This window comes from Barbatula barbatula (assembly GCF_947034865.1).
Source record: "Barbatula barbatula genome assembly, chromosome: 2".
In the NCBI taxonomy this organism is placed as follows: domain Eukaryota; kingdom Metazoa; phylum Chordata; class Actinopteri; order Cypriniformes; family Nemacheilidae; genus Barbatula; species Barbatula barbatula.
Window position 1 is genome coordinate 31,367,489 of NC_136767.1, and position 22,730 is coordinate 31,390,218.

Genomic DNA, 22,730 nt, shown 5'->3' on the forward strand with positions numbered 1-22,730 from the left:
ATGCTACATGACAACAAATATAACCACAATATTTAGCACCACACAATTGTACAATAACTATAAAAAGGTTGAGTTATTGTAAACAACCGATCTTTAAAACAACAAGACGATCTGTCTTCTCAGTGAAATACTTCAGTGTTTATTATGAACGCTATTATATGACAGACATCAAATAATGAGGATTTAAAAACAGATTTTATGCCTATAATGGTCTTCTAATATCTATTTCTTAAGTATGATGCTGTATTACCATCGTACAACTTCCACAAAATACACATATGATATGTTAACAGAGATTTAGATTAATCCCAGGATCCCCAATACAATATTCCTTTAAAAATACATTTTCAAATATAAAGTGATTAAAAGCACAATTACGACACAGCAGGAGCAGTCAAGGTAAACTTGTAAGATCCTTTTATTCTTTTTTTGCAAAAGAATATCATTATCAGACGAGAACACGCGTGGCACAAGAATCGGAAGCAAAATGCTGCGAGGAGCGACAACAATCACAGCCGACACATTTGATGATTTCCGACCAATGAGATTTTACTTTAGGAGGAAAGATTGAAAACTTCATTGAATGTTTCTGTAGCTTCACTGATGGATCGAACAATGCCAATGTGTCCACAAACCAATAAAAAAGGATAAAAAATGCAGATAAAAGCATCTGCCATGTGTATACATGCAAAGCTACATTCACACAGACACAAATTCTCTTTCAACTACAGTATCCAGTTGTGTCAGGTGGCGGTTAATAATAAAGAGTCTTTACTCTCGTTGTTTGTCTGTGCATTGTGTCAATGCTTATTTGCATAAAACAACTCCACCTTACACATCATTAATAAAATCATTACCATCTTTCCAAATTCATTTTTCTAGTTGTTTATCGCGGTAAATCACGGTCTGTGTGAACATACCTTACATACAAGAAACAGGATTTCTTGTTGGTTTATCAGAACGTGCCACACAAAGAAAATAGAGGCACCGTCACCCCACCATTTCACTCAACGGTCTTAAGATTTTCACCCGTGTCTTTGAATCCCAACAGGTGACGAACGCATGAACCTTAATATCCAAGTATACAAAACAATTTGATCAAAATGTCTAATAATAAAAACGTCAGCATCAATAGTAGTTAAGAGCCTAAAGGCTCTCAAGATAACTCCATTCTTTGGTGTTTCAGCAGGCACAACGTAAAATCATTCAAGATCCAGCAGAACTTTCCAAATGTACAGAATTGTAAAAGCTATGTCACGTTATAAAGAACCGATGAATTACTAGATACTCCGTTGCAAATATATAATATAATCAATGTATGGATATATACATATAAGTGAGTAACGTACAGATAGGTTTGCACATAAAATATCACTCTTAAAGCACGCCGAGTGCAGGTAAAGAACTGCAATATATACAACGTGTGGTTGCACGTTTATTTTCCTAAAAATGCTGACGATATAAAAACCTTTGGGTAAAAATTGTCTTTCGCTGTTGCTCCAGCATGTTTTCATGATCTAACCGTTCCACGACACACCACAGCAAAACGATGAATGAAGATAAAAACAGGCTCTCGTCCGGAAGCCTGGACAGTCACTTGAGTGTCTTCGAGAACAGAATGTCGAGCACTTCACAACATCCCAAAAACACATAATTCAGGTCTCCATGCACTCTGAAGGTGGATTGGGATTACCTTCGAACCCATATGAGGTCATATCTGGAGGGTTACCTCGCTGGTGATGAGAGGGCTGGTAGTGCGAGTTGGGATGTCTGTAGAAACCTTGCCTGCCCTGGTGCTGATTGTTTTGTTGATGTTCGTCGGGAACGGACTGGTTGGAAACTAAAATTGGATTGTACCAGGAGTACCACGCTCGCCCCTGTTTGTGCTGCCCCGACCCGCCATCTCTTCGTTCAACATTCCCATCCTGCTCGTTGGTCGTGTAACCCTCAAATGGGTTTCGTCCCCTGTTTCGTGACCTTTGCCTGTTGCCCCGGTTACTGTAGCCTCTGTTGCCATGGTTACGTCGTTGTTGGTGGTGACTGTTGGGCCACTGGCCCTTGTTTGGAGAGGGAGAGGACTGGAAAGCGTGAAGCATATCAGTATTAGGGGCCGGATCTTGTCCTCCGTCGCCCCCCCCGTGGCTTCCAGACGGGCCCCACATAAAGCCTCTGTGCTGTGGATTATTCTTAAAAGGGAACTGAAGCTTTCGATCTTGAGGTGGCAGGAACCGTCCAGTGCCTGGGAGAAATGGGCCATTTGGGTTGCGTGTTTGAGAATTGAACGATGGATTCTGGAATCGAGATGATTGGGTGCTAAACGGATTGTTTTGGGATGGAGGTATGAAGGGGGCGTTGTACGGTTGATATCCGGATCCTCTGCGACGTTTGGGGTCTTGGTACTTGTCGGGGTACTGCCAGCGATGCCGACCCCGTCGATACCCAGAATCCTCATCCCTTCTGTTGCCTTGTGGTGATGGGTCGTCTCCTCCGGCTCCACCCACTGTGATGTCGGTATCATCATCATCGTCTCCCTGGAAAACAAAAAGAAGGTTTATACGGTTTACACAGACACCTTTTTATGCTCATGTACGCAGCGTTCGGACAGAATCTGTTATTTTTCTGTGATGTGTTTGGGACCTCGAACATAAGAGTTCAATGGTTACCTCAGCTTCTACGGGGAAAATCTGTTCCATCTTCACCATGCGGTCCCTCAGCGATTGGATCTCCTCATCCTTCATATTATTCTGCAGCTTCACCTCCTGCAGTATATCAGTCAGTTTATCGATATGAGCCTTCAGCTCACCCATATCCGTCTTCCCGCCCTCGTTCCCGACCGCCGCTCCTGTGGATCTCTCCTCTCGGTCTCCCTCCTCCTCACCGATGCCCACTGTCTCACATACATCTTTGGCCACGCTCTTCCAGCTCTCTCTCTCCTGAGGGTCTTTCTGACTGTACATGCGACAGAGCTCCTTCATCCTGACGATGGCCAAGGCCTCGATCTCTTGTCGGGTGTGCCGGAAGTCTCCGAGGGCCACCTTGAGAGGAGAAAAGCACAGACGCTCAGACGATTGAAATGCATCCAGCTAATCTGACTACAGTTTGAAGAAACAGCGTGTTTTGTGCAAAATGAATTTCTCGGTTTAACCCATAATTTCAGGTATATATTTCATCTTTGTGCATCTTGTACTTTGTGACTGTTTCCAGGCAGACTGAAAGTTACTTGTGAGGTACCTCATAGCAGATCTCTTTGACAGCTTGCGTGCGAAGCTCTTCCAGGCTGAGTCTGTGCTTGGACTCCTGCGAGGTGGGCACACGACGCCGCTGGGGGATCTGATACACGCGCAGAGGTTCCCTCCTCTTACCACTGCTGGGCAAACCGCACTTCTTCACTATAGACTGCATCTGCAAAACAACAGTAAATAACAGTATATAAAGATGTTTGAAAAAAATGATACCTTGCATATGATGATGGCACATTGTGTTAGAGTTTGATGTGTGAAAACAGCCTAAATAAAGTATATTTAAAAACATAAATGTTAATTTTGTAATCGATTGACAGCACTAATTTAACTACTAAAAAAAATGTATAATTATAAGTAAAAAAAATTATAAAAGTAACCAACAGTTTCCAACTAATTCAAATGTGAAAGAGCCCAATTGTCTAAAACAATCATAAAGAATTAGAGCTTTTCACTCAATATCTCCTGGGCTTCCATGTTTTAGTTCAAATAAAAATGTATAACATTTGTCCTCTGTTTACAACTCAGATATTAAGTTATATCTACATTCATTATTTATGGCATTTGGAATTGTGCGCAATATCAATACCGTGCGTGTTCACTATCGTGATATATCATCGAATACATGCACATGTCGAGAGAAACCACAGTCATTCAGTTGAATGGCATCTGTCTGACCTCCACACGGGTCAAACTCACCTCCACAATGACACACACATTGACTGCTGTAAAGTGCAGTATTCCCACGGCAACGGTCTGTGGGACTGTGATGTCTAAGTGCTCTTAACCATGTTCTGTGCGATCAGATGATCGTGTTGAATGTCTCAAAACCATCTGTGTTAGTGGAGGGTGTGTGTTTGGGTCTGACCTTGTTAGCTGGTAACTTCTCTCTGAGAGAAGAGATGAGTCTCCAGCTCTCCTCACAGGAGCGTTTATCCGAGTCGTCCCCGCTGTCCGAGTCTGCATACTACATACAGAAAGTGTGTTTAAATGAAGCACATCCATCGTTTATTGTGAGACCGTTTTGGGGCTTTTTACATGTGTGTGTATAAATCTAACCAGTCTCTGTTGTTCCAGGAGCTGGTCGGCCTCCTCTTTCTCTTTACGATACTGATTTTCCAGATCCTGCAATCTAAAAGAGAAAACTTATTTGTCACTTATTGTTGGTTTCGCATGGTTACAAAACCATGTTCATTGATGCATTTGTTAACATTTAGTCATTTAGCAGACGCTTGTATCTAAAGCATTCATGTGTCTAAGCACTGTAAAGACTGTTCTGAACATTCATCTCTTTGTTTTCATTTCAGTTACATTTATACATTCTCCGTGATTATGACCTAAACTAAGACACGCATTGACTTTGACGCGTTTAACCTCTTCTCCATCTCCTGCTTGATGTCAATGCCCTGTTTCTCCAGCAGTTCTTCCTGTGCGTAGCTCCAGTCCACCTGCTCCCCCTGTAGGTCCTGCGCGGCACTGCGCTCTCTCTCCAGTCTGGCCTGCTCGGGGTGGTTAAATCTGAACACGTGGTTCTTCCCCATCACTATACGGTTACCTGTGACAGAATGACTGGTTTCATGCATCAGTCAGTCAACAAAAAACGCCTTCATATGCATATACAAACAGACATGGACAAAATAGAGGTCCACAAAAAATTATATTGACAATGATCAATAACTGATATGATGGCTGATATAATAGACCTATGTTCGATCTGCTTTTTCTTAACGTTGCGGACGGCACAGAAATTAGCTTAAAGTGACACGTTACCTTGTTTCAGCACGACTCCGTCAGTGATTAGCTTTCCATTGACGTACGTTTCTGCCCCGACCAGCGGCTCCAGGGTCACAACCACTGCAGGAACACAAACATAACACATACTTTTTTGTGCCAAAACATTCATAATATATAACAGCACCGTCAGCATTCTACCATTGACTGGAAACAGGTACTAGCTGTTCTAAGTGGTGTCTAAAATCCTTTAAATTCTTCTTGATATATAAATCACATGTCACATGTAACAGTCTGCAAATGGTAAATGTAACAATTTCACTATCCCTGCATATGAAACCGCCTACGTCTACACTATATAAAGTATTATAAAATATAATAAATATAATGATGCTGACGACTTCAGCGTCAGAATATGCGTAGACATTTCCAGCAATGGAACCCACAGTGAGCATTGATTCTCTTAAAGGGGATGTGCAATGTTGTTTCATGCATTCTGACTTCTTTATAATGTCAAAAAGCGAGTTGGACGTATGACGTACTATTATAGTATACTATATATAGACTCAATACACTGCTTCAGCGTTCGTATAGGTTTCGGAAAGAAAATCTGTTTAGTTACAGCTTTACATAGTCCCTTATTGAACAATTCTCCCGCAAAAGCAGACGCCAACAGACAAGCCACAAGAGGTTGTTTTTTTCGTGGAATAACGAACCTGCAAATGGCCAATCAGAATTAAGCATTCCAACGAGCCGTGTAATAAATAAACGTTGCATAATACTAAATGGAGTCATATGTTTGTGTTTTGTTGGCATTTGGCACGATCGTTAGTTCCACCCCGAATCCTCCCTATGCGTATTGTGTGTCTTCGGAAATAATCGTACAGCTGTATCTGTCTTTTATAAATGTGATCAAACTAGCGATATTGGAAGGGTGTGATGCTATTCTGTGAGTGCTCGAGATTAACATGAGATATGCAGAAACTGTCTAAGTTACGGCCACTTTAAGAGATGAAACATTTCACTTTGTTTTGCAATTTGCCTCCATGATTAGTGCCCTAACTAGTGAGATGACTGAGAGTCTGATTACGAACGAATGCACTTACTGGTGTGTGTCAGTGAAGGTCACGTGGGGGTTCTTACCTTCTTGATTCTCATTGACTTCGCTGCAGAAGACACAATGTAGTTCTTTTATAAACTGACCGGTAAGACGAATATCCACATCCTCCTGCCCGACCCTAAACACACACACACACAAACACAGATCTAATTTAAGCATGCACTTGTTCCACCACACAGAAGGAACACAACAATAAAAAACATTTGACATTTCTTAAAATAAAAAAATTAAAATAAAAACGTAATATTGTGTTTATAAGCACAAACACGTTTTGGGATACGTCACCCAAAAATAGAAATTCTGTCATCTTTGAAATAATATAACGTAACGTAATGATCCCAAACTCTGCATGCTGTCACCTGGTGACTCCATCTTTAATGTAATAAATCAGACACTCTGACATCAGCGGATCCTCGTTCAGATTCACCAGGTGGGGCGTCTGGAAAATAAAAACATGCTGAAACACTTAGAAATCTCTGTCAGACAACATTGTATGTCCACGTGTGCATGCGTGTGTGTTGTAGAGTTAGAGACTCACTCTTTTGGGCGAGAAGACGCCCACTGTTCCTCCGTCCTCTCTCACAGACACGCCCATCTCAGCCAGCAGAGACTCCCTAATGTGTCATCAAAACATCTGTCGTTATGATAGTGTTGTGCCATTAAAGGTTAATTACAAAGTCTGTTACGTCAGTACAGATGTGTGAAACATAACTGACAGACGTTTCGGTTCCCATTAGACGGATAATAAACAAGGTGTCTTGACAACCATCAATTTAGTAAAACCAGCCGATCAGGCTCAAGTGTGTTGTTTTGAGAAAGGTATGCACCCGCGCATCGTGTAATTGTATTTTAAACACATGTGCAAGTGTGTTGCGTGTGCACTCGCCTCTCTTGTCGTATCGATTCTGTTTTCCTGAGCTTCTCCTCCCAGGTTTCATTTAGCTCGGCAATAATCTTCTCAGTTTCCTGACACACAGAAACAGTGATTTCAAGCCGTTTTGCCATACACTTTTTGAAATGTGAATCAAATATATGCAAGCCCCGCCCCCTACCTTGAGCATCTCAACCGCTTCCTCTTTGCTGATGAGCTCATTGGGACTCGCAGGCGTCTCGCCCTCCATCGGCGCATCAGAGGTAGTCTGAACATACGAGAGCGAGGGTTGATTCAGCGCACCTGACGTGCCTGCCAAAGCCGGCTGGCCTGCTTCAGACCCTGCGACAGAAAGAGCGTGAGACTCCATCGAACATTTTACGTGGAGTTAAACACAGTACAGGTGTCGAATGTGTTTTACCTGAGACAGTGATGAGGTTGCTGAGTCCCTGAGATAGCAGGAGCTGTTTGAGTCTGTTCACCTCGTCTTTCAGCTCCCGGACCATACGAGCGTTTGGATCCTCGTTGACCACAGCGTTACACTTGATCTGCTTGGCCCTGTCGGCATACCTGTGGAAGAACGCACAGAGCGCTCAGGATGAGACGTACAGCAGAACGTGGCTTTAATGTACTGTTATTAGAAAGAGGTTTTACCTGAGCGTGCTGAGCGTTTCTTCGTAATTGATATCTGCCGGGCTCAGAGCAGCAATCATGGCCGTGCGAGAGTTTCCACCTTCAAACACACACAAATGTGTGATTGCCTATTGACCCTATTGGTCATCTGTAGCTCTGGTTTGTCAATGTTTTTTAAAACTTCTCGTCACGAGACAGCACGACTTACCCAGATTCTCTCTCAGAAGCCACGTGAGCACAGAGTCCCTGTAGGGAATAAAGTCCGAGCGTCTCTTCTTTGTGCTGTTCTGTGGAGAGGAGAGCGACTGTTACGCATCAAAGAACTTAAAATAGAAGAAAATAGAAGCGTTGAAAAGGAAAAGTTTGTCTCACCATGTCTGCCAGAGCTGAGATGACTTTCCCCAGTGTTGTGAGAGATTTATTAATATTGGCTCCCTCCTACAAAACAGACCGCAGTCAAACCGACTTCAAAGGAAAAGTTCACCTCAAAATCAAAATGGAGTTATTTTCTACTTATCCACATGACGTTCAACATGTTTTTAGACCTCCCGGCGTCTTCTGAGATATTTAGGTGACATCCGAGAGATTTCCAAGCCTCCTCATAGACATCACGGTTATAGTTGTTGTCAATTTCCAAAACAGTACTAAAGACTTCGTAAAATTGGTCCCTCTGCTCATAGTGGCTCAATTTAGCGACGAGAATACTTTGTGTGAAAACAACGACTTTCATCGATATATTCTCAAACCAGATGCGCATGCGTCGAAGTGCTCTCGTGAACGCTCACCATAGACCGACAACCCAGAGGAGAATATATCGATTAAAGTCGTTATTTTGGTTTGTTCTTCGCATTGTCGTCTCTTAAAAAAACTGCAACTGAGCCACTATGAGCGGAGAGACCAATTTAACGATGTCTTTCGTACCTTGACAACAACTATAACCTTGATGTCTATTAGGAGACATGGAAATCTCTTGGATGTCACCTAAATGTCTTCATTTGTGCTCCGAAGACGCCGCGAGGTCTCAAAACACATTTAACGTCACGCGGGTGAGTAAAATTGACACAATTTTGATTTTGAGATGAACTTTTCCTTTAATGCTCGACATGTGGGCGAACGGCAGGTAGTATAAAGAGATCAAGTATAACCAAAAACTGATCCTAATGACACTTCCATTACAGTTTATGTGGTGTATTACACTTTGCAAAAAGTATTTAATTACGTATAACTAATGACTTTCGATATCAACCTTGATTAGTTATGTGATTCAAGGATAGACATGAAACGACTCATTTAATTCATTCAAATAAATAATTACAAAGTATTTTTATTAACTAACCAAAGTATTACAAAGTGTAATTACAGAACACATAAGACTTACTTTACTTTTCCCTTGAAAAGTAATGAAATTACAGTTACTAGTTAGGAACTTAGTTAGTAACTAGTTACATCAAACACTGATTACAAATATTATTCTGAACGGTTTCGTTTTATGGGTGAATCAACCCTTTAATTGAAGAACAGGATGATACTGGACACTGACCTTTAACCTCATGCCCTTGGCTCCAGATGAGTCTGCTCTCTCACTTCCTGCCAGATCAACCAGACTGATCTTGCTCACCTGAGACAAACCAGATCGAGCAAAGTAAACAAACAAACAGATAAAAGAAGCATGATCGTAAACTGGTACAGCTTAAGTTTTTTGTCTATTGTCAAACTCAACAGATCTAAAACGTTACCACTTTGTTTTACAGTGGAAGTGGCAGGTGATCTATAGCCCATTATATTCCTAGCTCTAGTTGTGTTCCTAGAGATCATGTGGGAATTCCCAACGATCAGAAAATTTGAATACTATGCAAAGTATATGAAGTGGCGCCTGTAACAGTATGACATTTCAAACACACCCTACGAGTGTTCTCCATTATCTCTCACACACCTTCTCAGTGTCCAGGCTGGTCATGTTGTCGTGTCGGCGCTGCGTGAAGAGGATGGTGAAGACGGCATGAGAGCGACTGCTGGTCTCGTTCATGTTTGTAGCTGCAACAGTCCTTAAAATGATATAAAAATACAATTTAGAAAAAAAACAATCCACACTGATGACAGCTATAAGTAAGCCATTAATAGGTTTAGTTCCCTAAAAAGTGTGCACACTGTGACCTACCTGAACCAATGATCTGAGTTTATCAAATCGTCAGCCATTCAGAAGAATTTAAGGAGGCTTGGCAAACATTTCTAGAAAAGTTCCTAATATGCTGAAGTTTGCTTTTTTGCCAAATAAATAAGTCTGTCCAATAAATAAGTTAGTGTTTGTTTTGTACCATACACCTCATGTTTCATTGGAGCTGATGGAGCAATAAAAGGAAACACTATTGTACCACAAGGGGCGCTACAGTACATCACGAATTAGCATGAACTTTTAGCATCTGTTTTTCGCACAGGTTGATAATAATAAAGAAATGAACGCTTTGTGAAAGAAACCCAGAGTTGATGCTCAGTTTATGTAATAACACCTTGCTTTGTTGCCCGTGTCCATGAGGTCGGCAATATCAGTGTAGTTAGTGACGGCCATCTTGGAAAGGTCTTCAACGTAAGGGCCCATTATAGGATGCTCTCTCACTCGCAGGGCCCCTCGGCTCTTTGGGTTCAACAGGTCTCGAACCCGTTCGCAATAAATCTCCATATATGAGACCTACAAAGACAATAACAAAATAATTGTGTGTATAAAGTCAGGAGATATTTATTCTATGCTAGCTGTGTTTTGAACACATCAAAGACAAAACATACCTCTACAGAGAAGGACAGATCAGGGTCGGTGTTTGCCGCTGTTTGTTGGAATAAATCCTCACACATCTACAGGACAAATCATAAAATCGCGTGATCATGTATATATATAACACATATTGAATGATATATCCCTCATTCTATGTTCTTCTTAATAAAATACCTGTGGAATGATGCCTTGCTGCCCAGGTTCTTGTTTTCCCATCATTGTGTATGATTTCCCACCTCCAGTCTGTCCGTAAGCGAAGATACATACGTTATAACCCTCAAAGGCATGAAGCAGCATCTCCTCGCCGATGTCCTGGTACACCTTTCTCTGAGTCGCGAAGGACAGGTCCTCTTCCTGTGAAAGAGTAAAGTGACATTACAGCCAATATTATTGGTCAATTTTTATTTAAAGCGTGCCTAAAATAACTGTATAATAACTGATAAAGTATTTCATTTTCGTTAACCTCTTGTTGCCCACGCACCTCCCCAAACGGTCGAGGCGTTTGTAGCTGACGTGCATGCCGTTATTATTCAGGCTCATGCAGTGTACATGGGACAATAATCCAGCAGCAAAAAAGTAAATCACCAAGAGCTGAGCGAGCGACTCTTAGCGTATTGAGAAAGCAGAATTTTCAGAAAGGATCCGTCTGCTCCGCGAGAAATATTAAGGCTCCACTTCCCACTACGCTCTCGCTCACATGCTCTGGTCCTAATTTATATCGTTTTTGTTTTAGTATGGAGTGAGAAAGCATCATGATCAAAATGGGGCTTTTGAACTTCGACACACACTTAGTTTGTATCCGCTGAAATGAAATCCAAAATCATCATGACTGAACTTTTAGGTTCATCTTCCTAAAACTGTCTGATCTGGAAAAAATTCCTCCCCTTCAGTAGCACATGGAGTTGTGGGCACGCTAAGCTAAAACAGATGCATGCTTGGAAAGAAATGTGCACAACATAAGGTTTCCAGTAGACTTTCTTGCCACTATAATTGTGCAAATCAGAACGCAGCCTCGGCTTGGAATTGGAAACTTACCGAGCTGTGGGACCAGTATGAATAGTCAAAAGTGAAGTTTTTGGGCGCATCCTTGGGTTGCTTAGGATTACTAATACCTGTAAAACACACATGTACAGAACATCAGTTTCGCTCTGAAGTAAAATTCCCGTGGGAAGTGATGTTAAGAAGGAAACCAGAGGGTGGAGAAGAGCTGCTGGGTAACAATAGAGCGGAGCAAAGTCCTGAGCTTTAACACAGCCCAGTATTTGTGCTGGAGGGGCGACAAAACCAACAGACTGCCAGAGAGAGAGAGAGAGAGAGAGAGAGAGAGAGAGAGAGAGAGAGAGAGAGAGAGAGAGAGAGAGAGCGAGAGAGAGAGAGAGAGAGAGCGAGAGAGAGAGACTGCAGGTTAATGTGAAGTAGAGATCAGGGTGGAAATGTTGTGTAGAGGAGAGAAGGAATGTGAGGTCTGGCAGGCGGCGGGATTGTACAGTGGTTTCTGAAATTCCCTTCTGTCCCTGTGTGGGTGGAGACGTTGGTGTATTTTTGGATATTAACATGATAATAAATCTATCCGAAAAAACTGAAGTGCAACAAGGTGACATCACAACTAAACTACAACTACAACTAAACACACATGAACCCACGAAGTGTTCATAGAGTAACTGAAAAGAGCAAATGATGATGCTATCTATATATCTATATTTATTTTAACACAAACAGGAACCTCAAGAGCAGAACTCATTTTGTATGAAAACGCTACAGTTAAATTAATTAAAATAAGGGCTGTCAAACGATTAATCGCATTCCGAATAAACGTATGTGTTTACCTAATATATGTCTGTGTACCGAGCGTATTAATTTTGTATTTATAAACGCATATACATATAAATTATTAAAATGAATAAACATTTATAGACAATCAAAATGATTGGTAAATATAAATAAAAACATGTAAATATTTCCATAATGTGTATAGATGTACTGTGTGTGTTTATAAATACGAAATAAATATGCACTGTTCACAGAAACATATTATGGAAACACAAACTTTAATTCTGGATGCGATTAAAATTTGACATTTTCTTTAGATATCTAATATATGTGTTTAGTAAATGTCTTAGATGTGTGTGTGTGTGTGTGTGTGTGTTTCTCACATGTGCTCTTGTCCTGCATTTGGATCACACACTTGGCTCCTCTGTTGGTTTCGCGGCTGTTGAACGGCCGCACGCGCACCGCCACCTTTACCGATGACGCCATGATAACCACCTATCAGCTGACCCGGCACCTGTGACAGAAGCTGTATATTAATGTCACGATTCATATAACCCATGACATTTGAGATGTTTACAATAATGTAATCCAATCCTAAACAGGTTAACCCATCTGTCACAACATGTAAATATTTGTAAATTATTAGTAGAATATTGAAAAATATAAAACAACATTCCTGTATCACAGAGTAACTAGTTAAAAATACTTAATTTCTCCCACACATTTTATTCCCGATTGGTTTCTTAAGCATGTCATCCGGATCAGAGAAAGAATACCGGCTACTGCTCGAACAGACAGACATTATCTTCTTCCAATATTCCAACTTGTTCCCAGCTGGTTTAAAGCGAGGACGAGAGTTGGGCCAGCAGCCAAGGGGCCGTGTGCACTTGTCAAGTCAAACACATACACTGAGAAGGACCTCAGGACATAATGAAACACTTTACTACAACACGATAATTAAAGCTGTGCCTTTACAACAGGCACAAGTGTGAAAATAATGCTTATTCTGCAAAAACAGCCACACAAAGACCCGTCACACAAGCTAATGTTATTGTACGGACACGTTGGAACAGTGAACACGCTGTAGCCCAGCCTTTGACTCATTTTACAACGGATCCAGCAATATTATAGATCATTTACTGTAATTTACTTTGTGTTATCGGCATTAACACAATATCAGCTATTAATAAAGCCATTAGTTGACCACGTCACAAAAAATATAATGAAACAAGAGAAAAAGTAAATGTGTGTACAAATTTCCATTTTCATACAACAAGCACATTATAGCAGCAGAGCCATTTCATAATTTAGACAAAAATGCTACTATTGTGCCATACAGATATAGACGGTAACTATATAATGGATCCCTACAAAATAATTGAACCCAGAGGTTTTCAAACTGGGGTCCGGGGAACCCCAGGGGGCCTCCAGAATGTTCTAAGGGGTCCCCATCACATTTCTGAGAAACAAAGGACAGGAAAAGTTGCACAATTCTTCTGAAGATTCGAAGTTTACTTTCTACAAACAATGTTGTTTTTATAATATCACATTCCTATTACTATTTAGCTAACAGTTTAAGTGCTTCTTTACCCAAAAATTAGGGTTGCTAGGGATGCAACGATATTATCTATAGCGTGTTATCGCAATAGCAAAGTTGTCTCAATATTACCGTGGTCAGATGACTGTATGAAACGACATAACATAAAATAATAGCCGTTACCTTTGTCAAGGTCCATATGGTGCAATTATTTTATAAAAGGGTTTTTTAGGTCATTTGACCAATCTCATTCTATAGCTCATACCTCCAAGAAACATTTATGATCGGAGGATAAAGAAAAGAGGATGCTTATGGCACGTTTCCATATGTTTCCATACTATGTGTGGCTGTAACGTTGTTTCCCGTTCATTAATTAGACAATGGGTGCCAGATAATATGTGAAAATGGCATTCAGTTGTGTTAAAATACAATATGACGTGACAGATCAGAGAGTAGAAGTGAAAACGATTTTACCAACACTAGACCAAACACATGTGATGACGTAAGAAAATGCTAATTAGTGTGTGACATCATCAGCGCCAGCTCAAAATCCCGTGCAAAACACTGGTATAATGTGTATAATAATTATAGATATAGCTATAAACACACACACACACACACACACGCGCATGTAAATATATACATATACATTTTTATATATATATCATTTATATTATATACAAATACATATTTAATATATATTTTTCTTACAATTATACATGGATGTGTGTGTATATGCATAATTACTATAAACCCCGCATACATTTTGCAGAAAATAAGAAATGTTGTTTACATACACTAAGTTGTATGGATATGTATTTCAGAAGGGGGGCTTTAACCCATGGCTCTGTGTTGGAGTCAAGTGTAAGTGCACATGCATGTTACCATAATTTGTAAACACATTCCAGTGTGTATTTCAAGCATAAGCGGTTTGGTATGGGGCGCTGTATCCAGTCAGCAATGTGTCCTGAGGGACTTCGTGTGTGTCAATATGTATAATACACGGACGCTTCAGGGCGGTGAAACTACATCTTGATACTAATCTATGTGAATGGACACAAAACAAGCATACAGTACAAATTTTAAACTCAAGAAAAGCTTGGATTTATCTCTTTGTCGCTCAAGTTTCTTTATTACACCGAGTGTCTGCAAGAAGCAGGCAACACCCTTCGATTCAGACCACACAAACACACTCTGTGACACAGGCCACATAACACTCATAGCTTACATTACACACATATCGCTGCCTTATGCAAGCGCAGCAGGTGACTGTCAGCCATGCGGCGCATCTAAAGTTTCACACCGGTTCCTGACTCACGCACCGCCACCGAGATTACACATTGCTGGCATGTACATTTATTCGCTGGCATGTACATCAACTCAACATTGTGTTTCTTTAACCTTGCAACATACAGAGGCATCAAGGTTCCTGTGAATTTTAAGTTCATGTCATGTCTATTGCGATGTAGCATGTGGGCCAAATATTTGCTTGCTTATATCTACAACTCATTTGAATGTTAAATCAACAGACATGACGTTTCAGTACCCAGGATACCCTGGAGGGAAGATACTTTGTTACTTCACTCAAAAAAGACAATTTGGTCATCATTTACTCGCCTTCGAGTTGTTACAAATGTGTATACATTTCTTTGTTCTGATGAAAGAAAGATATTTGGAAGAATGTTTATAACCAGACAGATTTTGCATCCCAATGAGTCCCATAGTAGAATTGTTTTTTATTGTTATAAATATGGCTAATTAATGACATACATGAGATGAAATGATCTTTTAATCGTTTGAACTTTGTGTCTTGCTTTAAGGAAACATGGTTTCCTCTCGAAAGGCCTACATTCATCACAAATGAGCCAATTCAATATTTCAAATCAATAATATTCTTATGAAGCAAGAAACAAAGCTGGTGCACGCACGCCACAGCCTCTGATGTCATCAACACAAATGAAACATTTCTCCTCTTTTTAAAAGCTGACAAGCACGCTGTATTTATTTTGCTATCCAAACTATGCACGAACTGTAACGTAGTTGCGTTTCACTATTTGCATTTTACCCTGTTCTTTTCTTGCAGAATAAAAAAAATCTACCTAGCCACTTAAAGGCATAGTTCACCCCAAAATCTATATTTGTCATCAAATATTAGCTTTCCTGCTAGTTACATTCAGGCATCGTCCCCTCCCTGTTTTATGCCCTTTTGCTCACTTTTTCATTTCCCTTCCGTCACAAAGTTTCTGTGGCATTCGGTACTTTAACGCTAGTCACATTTTAGTGATTTAGGGACAAAAAAAATTTGATCTGGAGCACAGAATCAAATCACGGCACAATGCTCAGCTGCTTAAACAAACAGGACCCCAGTCCAAGCTGATAAAAGACAAATGCTAATCTAAGACCATTTTCCTGTCAATTCTGAACTTTGTTTTTATTTACTTAGGTTCACCCTAAAATGAAACACCTTTTTCATTTACTCACCCTCAAAACATGGCAAACAAAGTTCATTTAGATTAAAATGTGTAAAAAGATTTTTACTGAATACTATATGAACGTGAATGGAGACTGGAAATGTTTCAGTTCATGTTACCTATTTAGGGGTTTTGGGGCAATGTTCATCACGGTAATTTAACCCTGTACTACAAGACGTCTAGACATCATGTGGTTGATCTTTCATAATGTTTTTACAACCGTTACACTCAGATCCATCTGGACAAAATTGGCCTCATTGAAACCCATTAAAACTACACATTTTTAACTGTTTGCCATGCAAGCATAACTTATCTATTCCATATAACAATCCAGATCGATTATGTTGGCAAAGTGTTCAAAATTAAGAAAAATTAATACATTTTCAAATGTGTACCATTTGCTTTTAGCTTATGCTATTTTCTCCATTATAGACTATGGAGCATTTCAGTTTTCAAACCGAACCGAAAAAAAGACACAGCTATAACAGTGTTTATCTATTAGTATAGATGTCAAAGTGTGGTTTGTATGTGTGTATACACAGTTTGAAAGAAAGACATCGTATTTTACAGCAAATCACAAATCCAACACCTTATATTCAAGTCAATGCAGCTTATTGAGATTTGAAAACATATTTCATCCCTTGTTTGCATTATTTATTTTTAATACTTTGAAATTCTGAAAATGAATAAAGTTTTGGTAGTCATCAACTGGAAAGGATCTGGTAAAAATATACATAATATGAATATATAATCATCTTTGAAGAATGGACATTTTAATCCAAGTCAAAAAAAACAATGCACTACAAATTATCTTGTTGTTAATTATTAACATATCCAAGACTTTAATAAAAAAAGTGGATTCACATTTAGTTTATGGAAAATATTTAGAATGATTCATTTTTTACATCAAAAACAACAGGGTCACCACGTAAACAAACTGGTATTTAAAGAGTTAAAATTCAAAAAATGAATGAACGTTAGTATTGTTTAGAGCCCGACCGATATATCGGCCGATATGAGCTAATGGCATTTAAATCGGCATCGGCGTTTATAACGGCCGATAAAACATGAGAAACAGAGTCTCATGCTTCACTCATGAACCTGCCACTTCTCAACTGGCAGTACTAAGGAGCACCCTGTTCAAGACATTTTTCAAAACACTGTTCAAATATTAAAGTTCAGAGGTAGACAGAGTAAAAGTCTAAAAGTATAATTTGTAAAAAGTAGTGAAGGAGGAAAACCTCTTGCCTGTGTGCTGTATATATTGAGAATATTCTACATTGTTTTAATTATATTTTGGTATTATTTATTTATTTTATATTTATTTATTGTATATGTAGCTATACATTTAACTTATTTGAATTTTATTATGGTTTTGTGGAATATTGAATTTGTTTGCTATAGCTCTTTTACTTTAACTTTAACTTATAATTTATTTACAGTACACACTGTTAAAACCAGCGTCAACTGGAAGTAAATAAAAGTGTTAAATGTTTAAAACCAGACTGTTTTGTGATCATTGAAAAATATATACTTTAGATGTGCAATTGTTTAGTCATTGAGACTGTAATCTAAGGCTTTTTTTTAACATCCCTTCTGGAAAATGGTTTATACAGCCCACATACCTAGAACAGGCAGATATTTTGCTATTGAATGTTGTGTAAGTGCAGTTTATAGGAAATGGGTCTGATATAGGGATGTACCGATCCGATACTCTGGATCGGATTTGGCTCCGATCCATGCCTTTTTTAATGGATCGGGTATCGATCATGCGCGAGTCAGCACAACCGATCCAAATCCGATACCAAATTACCAGCAGTTGTTGAACGGGGAGCTGTATTTAAGTAAATAGAAAACGTTTGTTTATTTTGAGAAAAATGCATTTACTTAAAAATAATAATTAAATACTTTGAAATTTATTTTGCGTAATGGCCCGACAGGCGAGTTTAGCGGGGAGACCTTTCAGGACCCAACTTTATGCCTATATGGAAATTTCAGCGCGTTGAAGATGTCGCAGATGTGGAAATATTTCACGCTTGAAACAACAGAAAGCAGCACAGCTGCCAGTGTGTAAGCACTGTTGCGCGTTACAACACGACACATTTAATCAAACATCTTCAGAAGCATCACGGAAAAGATCACGAAGAGTTTGTACAAGCGAAACGCAAAAAGGACGAATTAAAGCACCAAACCTTGCAGGAATTATTTCAAAGGCAAGAAAAACTTCACAAAGACGACAAAAAAATCTGTAAAAATCACAGAAAAAGTTGTGGAATTTATTGTACTAGATAATCAGCCTCTCTCTGTTATGGAAAATGCAGGCTTCCGTCGCCTGAACCGCGTTAGTTTACCATCGCGTAAATACATTTCTGAAACAGCTTTGCCCGAGTTATTCTATAGTGTCGTCGCATGTTGCGGATCAGTTAAAAGATGTAAAATCTTTGAGCTTCACTGCTAATATTTGGAGCTCCGACGTGTGTCCCATTCCCTTTTGAGTTAACCGCGCATGGGATGGATTCTGGTTACGCATTGCAGAGTGCTGTGCTACATGCTAAAGAGTTGCGGGGATCACACACAACAGCGTGATTTCAGCTACAATCAAAGAAATGCTGGATGGTTGGAAAATACAGATTGTCATTTGGATGACTCCATAGCTTGATTAAATGTAATTTATTCCAATTATAAGTTTAGCACAGTGTTCTTGATAAAGGTGTTCGTCATACTGTGTATATTATTTATCTTAGTTTTGATGTATTTCATGAATATGCAAAGCTTGACTTTAAGCAGATAAATTTAATGACTGTGTGAGTTACAGACATTCTAAACCTTAAAAGGTCAACAATAACTGATATCGGATTTGGATCGGTATCGGCCGATATTTGAGAGTTCAGTATCGGAATCGGCAGAGAAAAACTGGTATCGGTGCATCCCTAGTCTGATATCCAGTTTATTTTCAAAATCAAAATATCGGCTTATAAATCGGCTCTTTTCAAGTTAATATCGGCATCGGCATCGGCCCCCAAAAATCCATATCGGTCGGGCTCTAGTATTGTTATATAGTTATGATAAGAACTGATCCTAGTGAAAAAATAAAGTCCTCGAAAGTGTGAAAAAACATGCATATATAATATTTTCACGCCTTTTTTTGGACATGGACATTTTTGTCCATTTTCAGCCCAAGTGTGATTTCTTGCAATCTACATTGCTCAAAAAACAACAATGCATTAAAATGATTATTGTTGATGATGAATAACATATCCAAGACTACAATAATAAAAATAGAAAAGCTTCACATTTATTATACGGAAAATAATTTGAATCGTTCATTTTTATCATAAATACAACAATGGCGACTCACCATATAAACAAACTGGTATTTAAAGGGTTCACATTCTGTAAGTGAATGAATGTTTGGTAGTAATGATAAGATCTGATCCTAGTGAAAATATAAAGTAATTAAAAGTGTCAAAAACATGTAAAGCTAATATTTTTATGACTGTGTTTAGACGTGGACATTTTTGTCCATTTTCAGCCTAAGTTTGAGTTTCTTTCAATTGATGCACAACTTTCTGCAGGATTCTGTGTTTGGACAGCAGCCGCGGGACGAAAGGAATAAGAGAGACAGACAGCTAACACGAGAAAGACAGAAAAGCATACCTTTGTGAGTCTGAGGAATGATGTGTGCGTACCTTGTAATAAAGTCACTAAATACAAGCAGCTGCAGTGGAGAATACAGACACGCAAGCACAGTTCTCAATTAAAGAGCAAGAGACCACCAAACAGTATTCAACAATACTAGCTGATAAAAGAAGAAAAATAACGTTAAGCATATGTTTATGAGGCCTGGAATTTGATCAGGTTTATCAAGAACACGTGAATATTGTATTACACACACTTTATCCTTCATTGACAATACACAGAATCCTCATCTGATTTTTCTTTTGGAATTGAACACAAGCTGATGATGCAAAACACATAGGTGCCACATCGGGACTTTTATTTTTACCACCCCTTAGGACTTTTATCTCCTCCTAGAATGACCCTTTAACTGTCCAGCAGAACGACAAGCATTCAACAAGAAATCCTGCAGAAATTCAAGTTCATCCCTTCAATATCACCGCAAGGAGACATATAGACATCATCAGACGTCGAAAGATGTATAAAGGAGCCACGATTTATATTTTATTCATATGTAAAGCCTGTGGGGAATGTCATTATTGCCCTGACAGAAACTCCAACATTCCTGTCAGAAGTATGTTTACAGTATATGCGTGTTTTTGACCACTTACTCGTTTTGAAGACTTATTTCCAGTCGCAAAGTCGTGAAATCAAATCCGGGCTTTCGAAGAAATCCGATTTATTTTTGGATGGATTGTGGAGCTTTTATCTGATGAAAGAGCGGCTCGTGTTTCTCCACCTGCTGGATCACACGACGACCAACTGCACGAAAAAAAAGTTGGGTGGAAGTTTTTCCGTTTAGCGGAATTCCCACAGACTGCATACAAAACAGTATAAACGCGAAAAACGATATAAAAAGTTAACGCTTGGCTGAACGGAAGCGATGTTCATTTTTAAAGGACACGTATATAAACGGGAACCGCACGAGTAAGTTACGTTAGTACTAGGACTATCCCAAATCTCCGCTCGAGCTCACTCACAAAAAGTCAAAATCTGAATAAACGTCCTCCTCGATCGAATCTAACGATGTTTCGATCAGTAACAAAGGTGTTTGGGACTCTTCCGTGAATTGACAGATCCATATAAACGACGACGGAAGAGTTTGAAAGTCACCGGTGTGTAAAAGTTTGAAGCTCTGCTCGGTCACTCTTCCCAAAGAACAGTCCGTGACGTCAGCGGCCCCGAGTCCGGAGACAAGTTAAAAGCCCGGCTCGCGCGAGATTTATCACGGTTTATTAACGGTTTACGCTGTAAATTAATTTGTTTTGAAGATAATACGTAGGAATACTATTTCATTTTAATTCATTTCAGTTGTATGTTACATTTTTCATATTGTTTCATATTGTTTTGGTACTTAAAAAATATGTATTGTGACTATTTGTCATTCGTATAATATCAAAGGGACTCCTTTTCAATATATCAGTTGTTTAAAGTTCATTTATTGTACCGCACTGTTGACTGTCTCTTGTTGTTGAAGTCTAATCCTAATAAACAGATTTTTTGTTATTTTCTTCTGTTGCAAAGGGTCCAAATGATGTCATGCCAAAATAAATCTCATTAATTAATGAGATACAATATTTTGTATCACTTTGTTTTTATTGTTATTAAAATGAAAAAAGTCATTCGAGGCCTTCCTGCGCTGCCCTCACGGTGGCGCGCGCTACACATTTCCTGTCAGATCTGATGCTCGGCAAACTTTTTCAAGCGCTTATATATAAGCATAAGATCTGTTAGGATATCATTCATTCATCGTTTAATATTGTTCAACCTGTGTCATTTACGATACTCTAGCTAGCTCAAAGCCGACAATATCTCGTATTTTGATGCTTTAGCAAATGTCGATCTTCACGACAGAATATCTGTCAGTCAGTCAGTCTGAAATGGAGGATTTTGACCTGTATCCCCCTTTCGCGAGGTAAAGTTTTTACAACACTATTAATTCAGTCAAATTTGTGATATTATGAAGCGATATTACAGTTGTCAGCTATGTTATTATGGCCAGTGCTCGAATTGAATCAAATCCCCACCATAATTCTTTTTTGTGGGGGTGGGTGTTCGTGTCGAAAATATATCATTTATACAAAATACACAATATATTTGATCGTAATATGCATAACTATATTTATTCAAAACAGGCTTTCATTAAAGAACGAGCTTTTACTGTATTTTGGATCAAGCCAATACAGGTTTCACATTTAAAGTGACATGACAACTAGCCCATAAACAAACTTAATATAATTTATTGTAAATAATTAATTCACAAAATGTGCCAAATCCATTGCATGAATTTAATCACATTTGTCAATATCATTATCATTTTTACTCAAATAACAATATCTGAGGGACCCCCCTGAGTCTATTTATTACTTGTTAAGGGGGGTCCCTAATGGGGGGTCCCGGAACCCCCCAGTCCCCCTTCAATTTGAGCACTGATTATGGCCCTTCAGGAGATCGAAGGAAGTGAATCGTTACAGCGAGGAGACTGAAGAGACTCTCCCGAGGAGAGAAACGCATGAGCCAAGGTATAAACACGACAGTTTATTATAACGAAATGTGAAAGTTTGCACATATAAGAGATGTTTATGCTTGTTTTGATGTCAGCCATGACGAGTCTTACGGATATGAATCTGTTCGTGCGTCACAACTAACATTAAATATAGAGGTAGGTCTACCTGCTGGACTGGTGAGTGTCTATAAGATTTTCTCTTGTTCTTAAAATTTTAAAAGACAAATGTTAAGTCAACATCACATGAAACCTTTTTGTTCTCATCGAATATCCTTTATGGAAGTAAAATGTTAAGATTCATCATTGAACACCATTGCACAAAGTCTAGAAACTAAACTGATTCATGCAGGTGGGCAGACACAACGCAGCGGGTGAATGCCCGACCCACGAGATGCTGCCGCGGCCTT

At 39.2% G+C, this 22,730-nt stretch overlaps 1 protein-coding gene across 1 annotated transcript; it reads right to left on the reverse strand.

Annotated features, from left to right (window-relative positions):
- Positions 1-113: 113 nt before the first annotated feature.
- On the reverse strand, positions 114-20,991 carry kif1ca (kinesin family member 1C, a). Its single transcript, XM_079481973.1, has 24 exons — positions 20,429-20,991; positions 12,515-12,645; positions 11,397-11,473; positions 10,536-10,715; positions 10,376-10,441; positions 10,102-10,280; positions 9,528-9,639; positions 9,135-9,212; positions 7,967-8,032; positions 7,803-7,881; positions 7,616-7,694; positions 7,383-7,531; positions 7,143-7,303; positions 6,977-7,056; positions 6,629-6,704; positions 6,450-6,529; positions 6,114-6,208; positions 5,010-5,093; positions 4,614-4,794; positions 4,299-4,371; positions 4,108-4,206; positions 3,232-3,402; positions 2,664-3,035; positions 114-2,531 (listed from the first exon to the last, which is right to left on the reverse strand). Exons 2-24 carry the CDS (start codon positions 12,615-12,617, stop codon positions 1,656-1,658), a joined length of 3,516 nt encoding a protein of 1,171 aa, XP_079338099.1. The 5' UTR covers positions 12,618-12,645; positions 20,429-20,991; the 3' UTR covers positions 114-1,655.
- Positions 20,992-22,730: the final 1,739 nt, after the last annotated feature.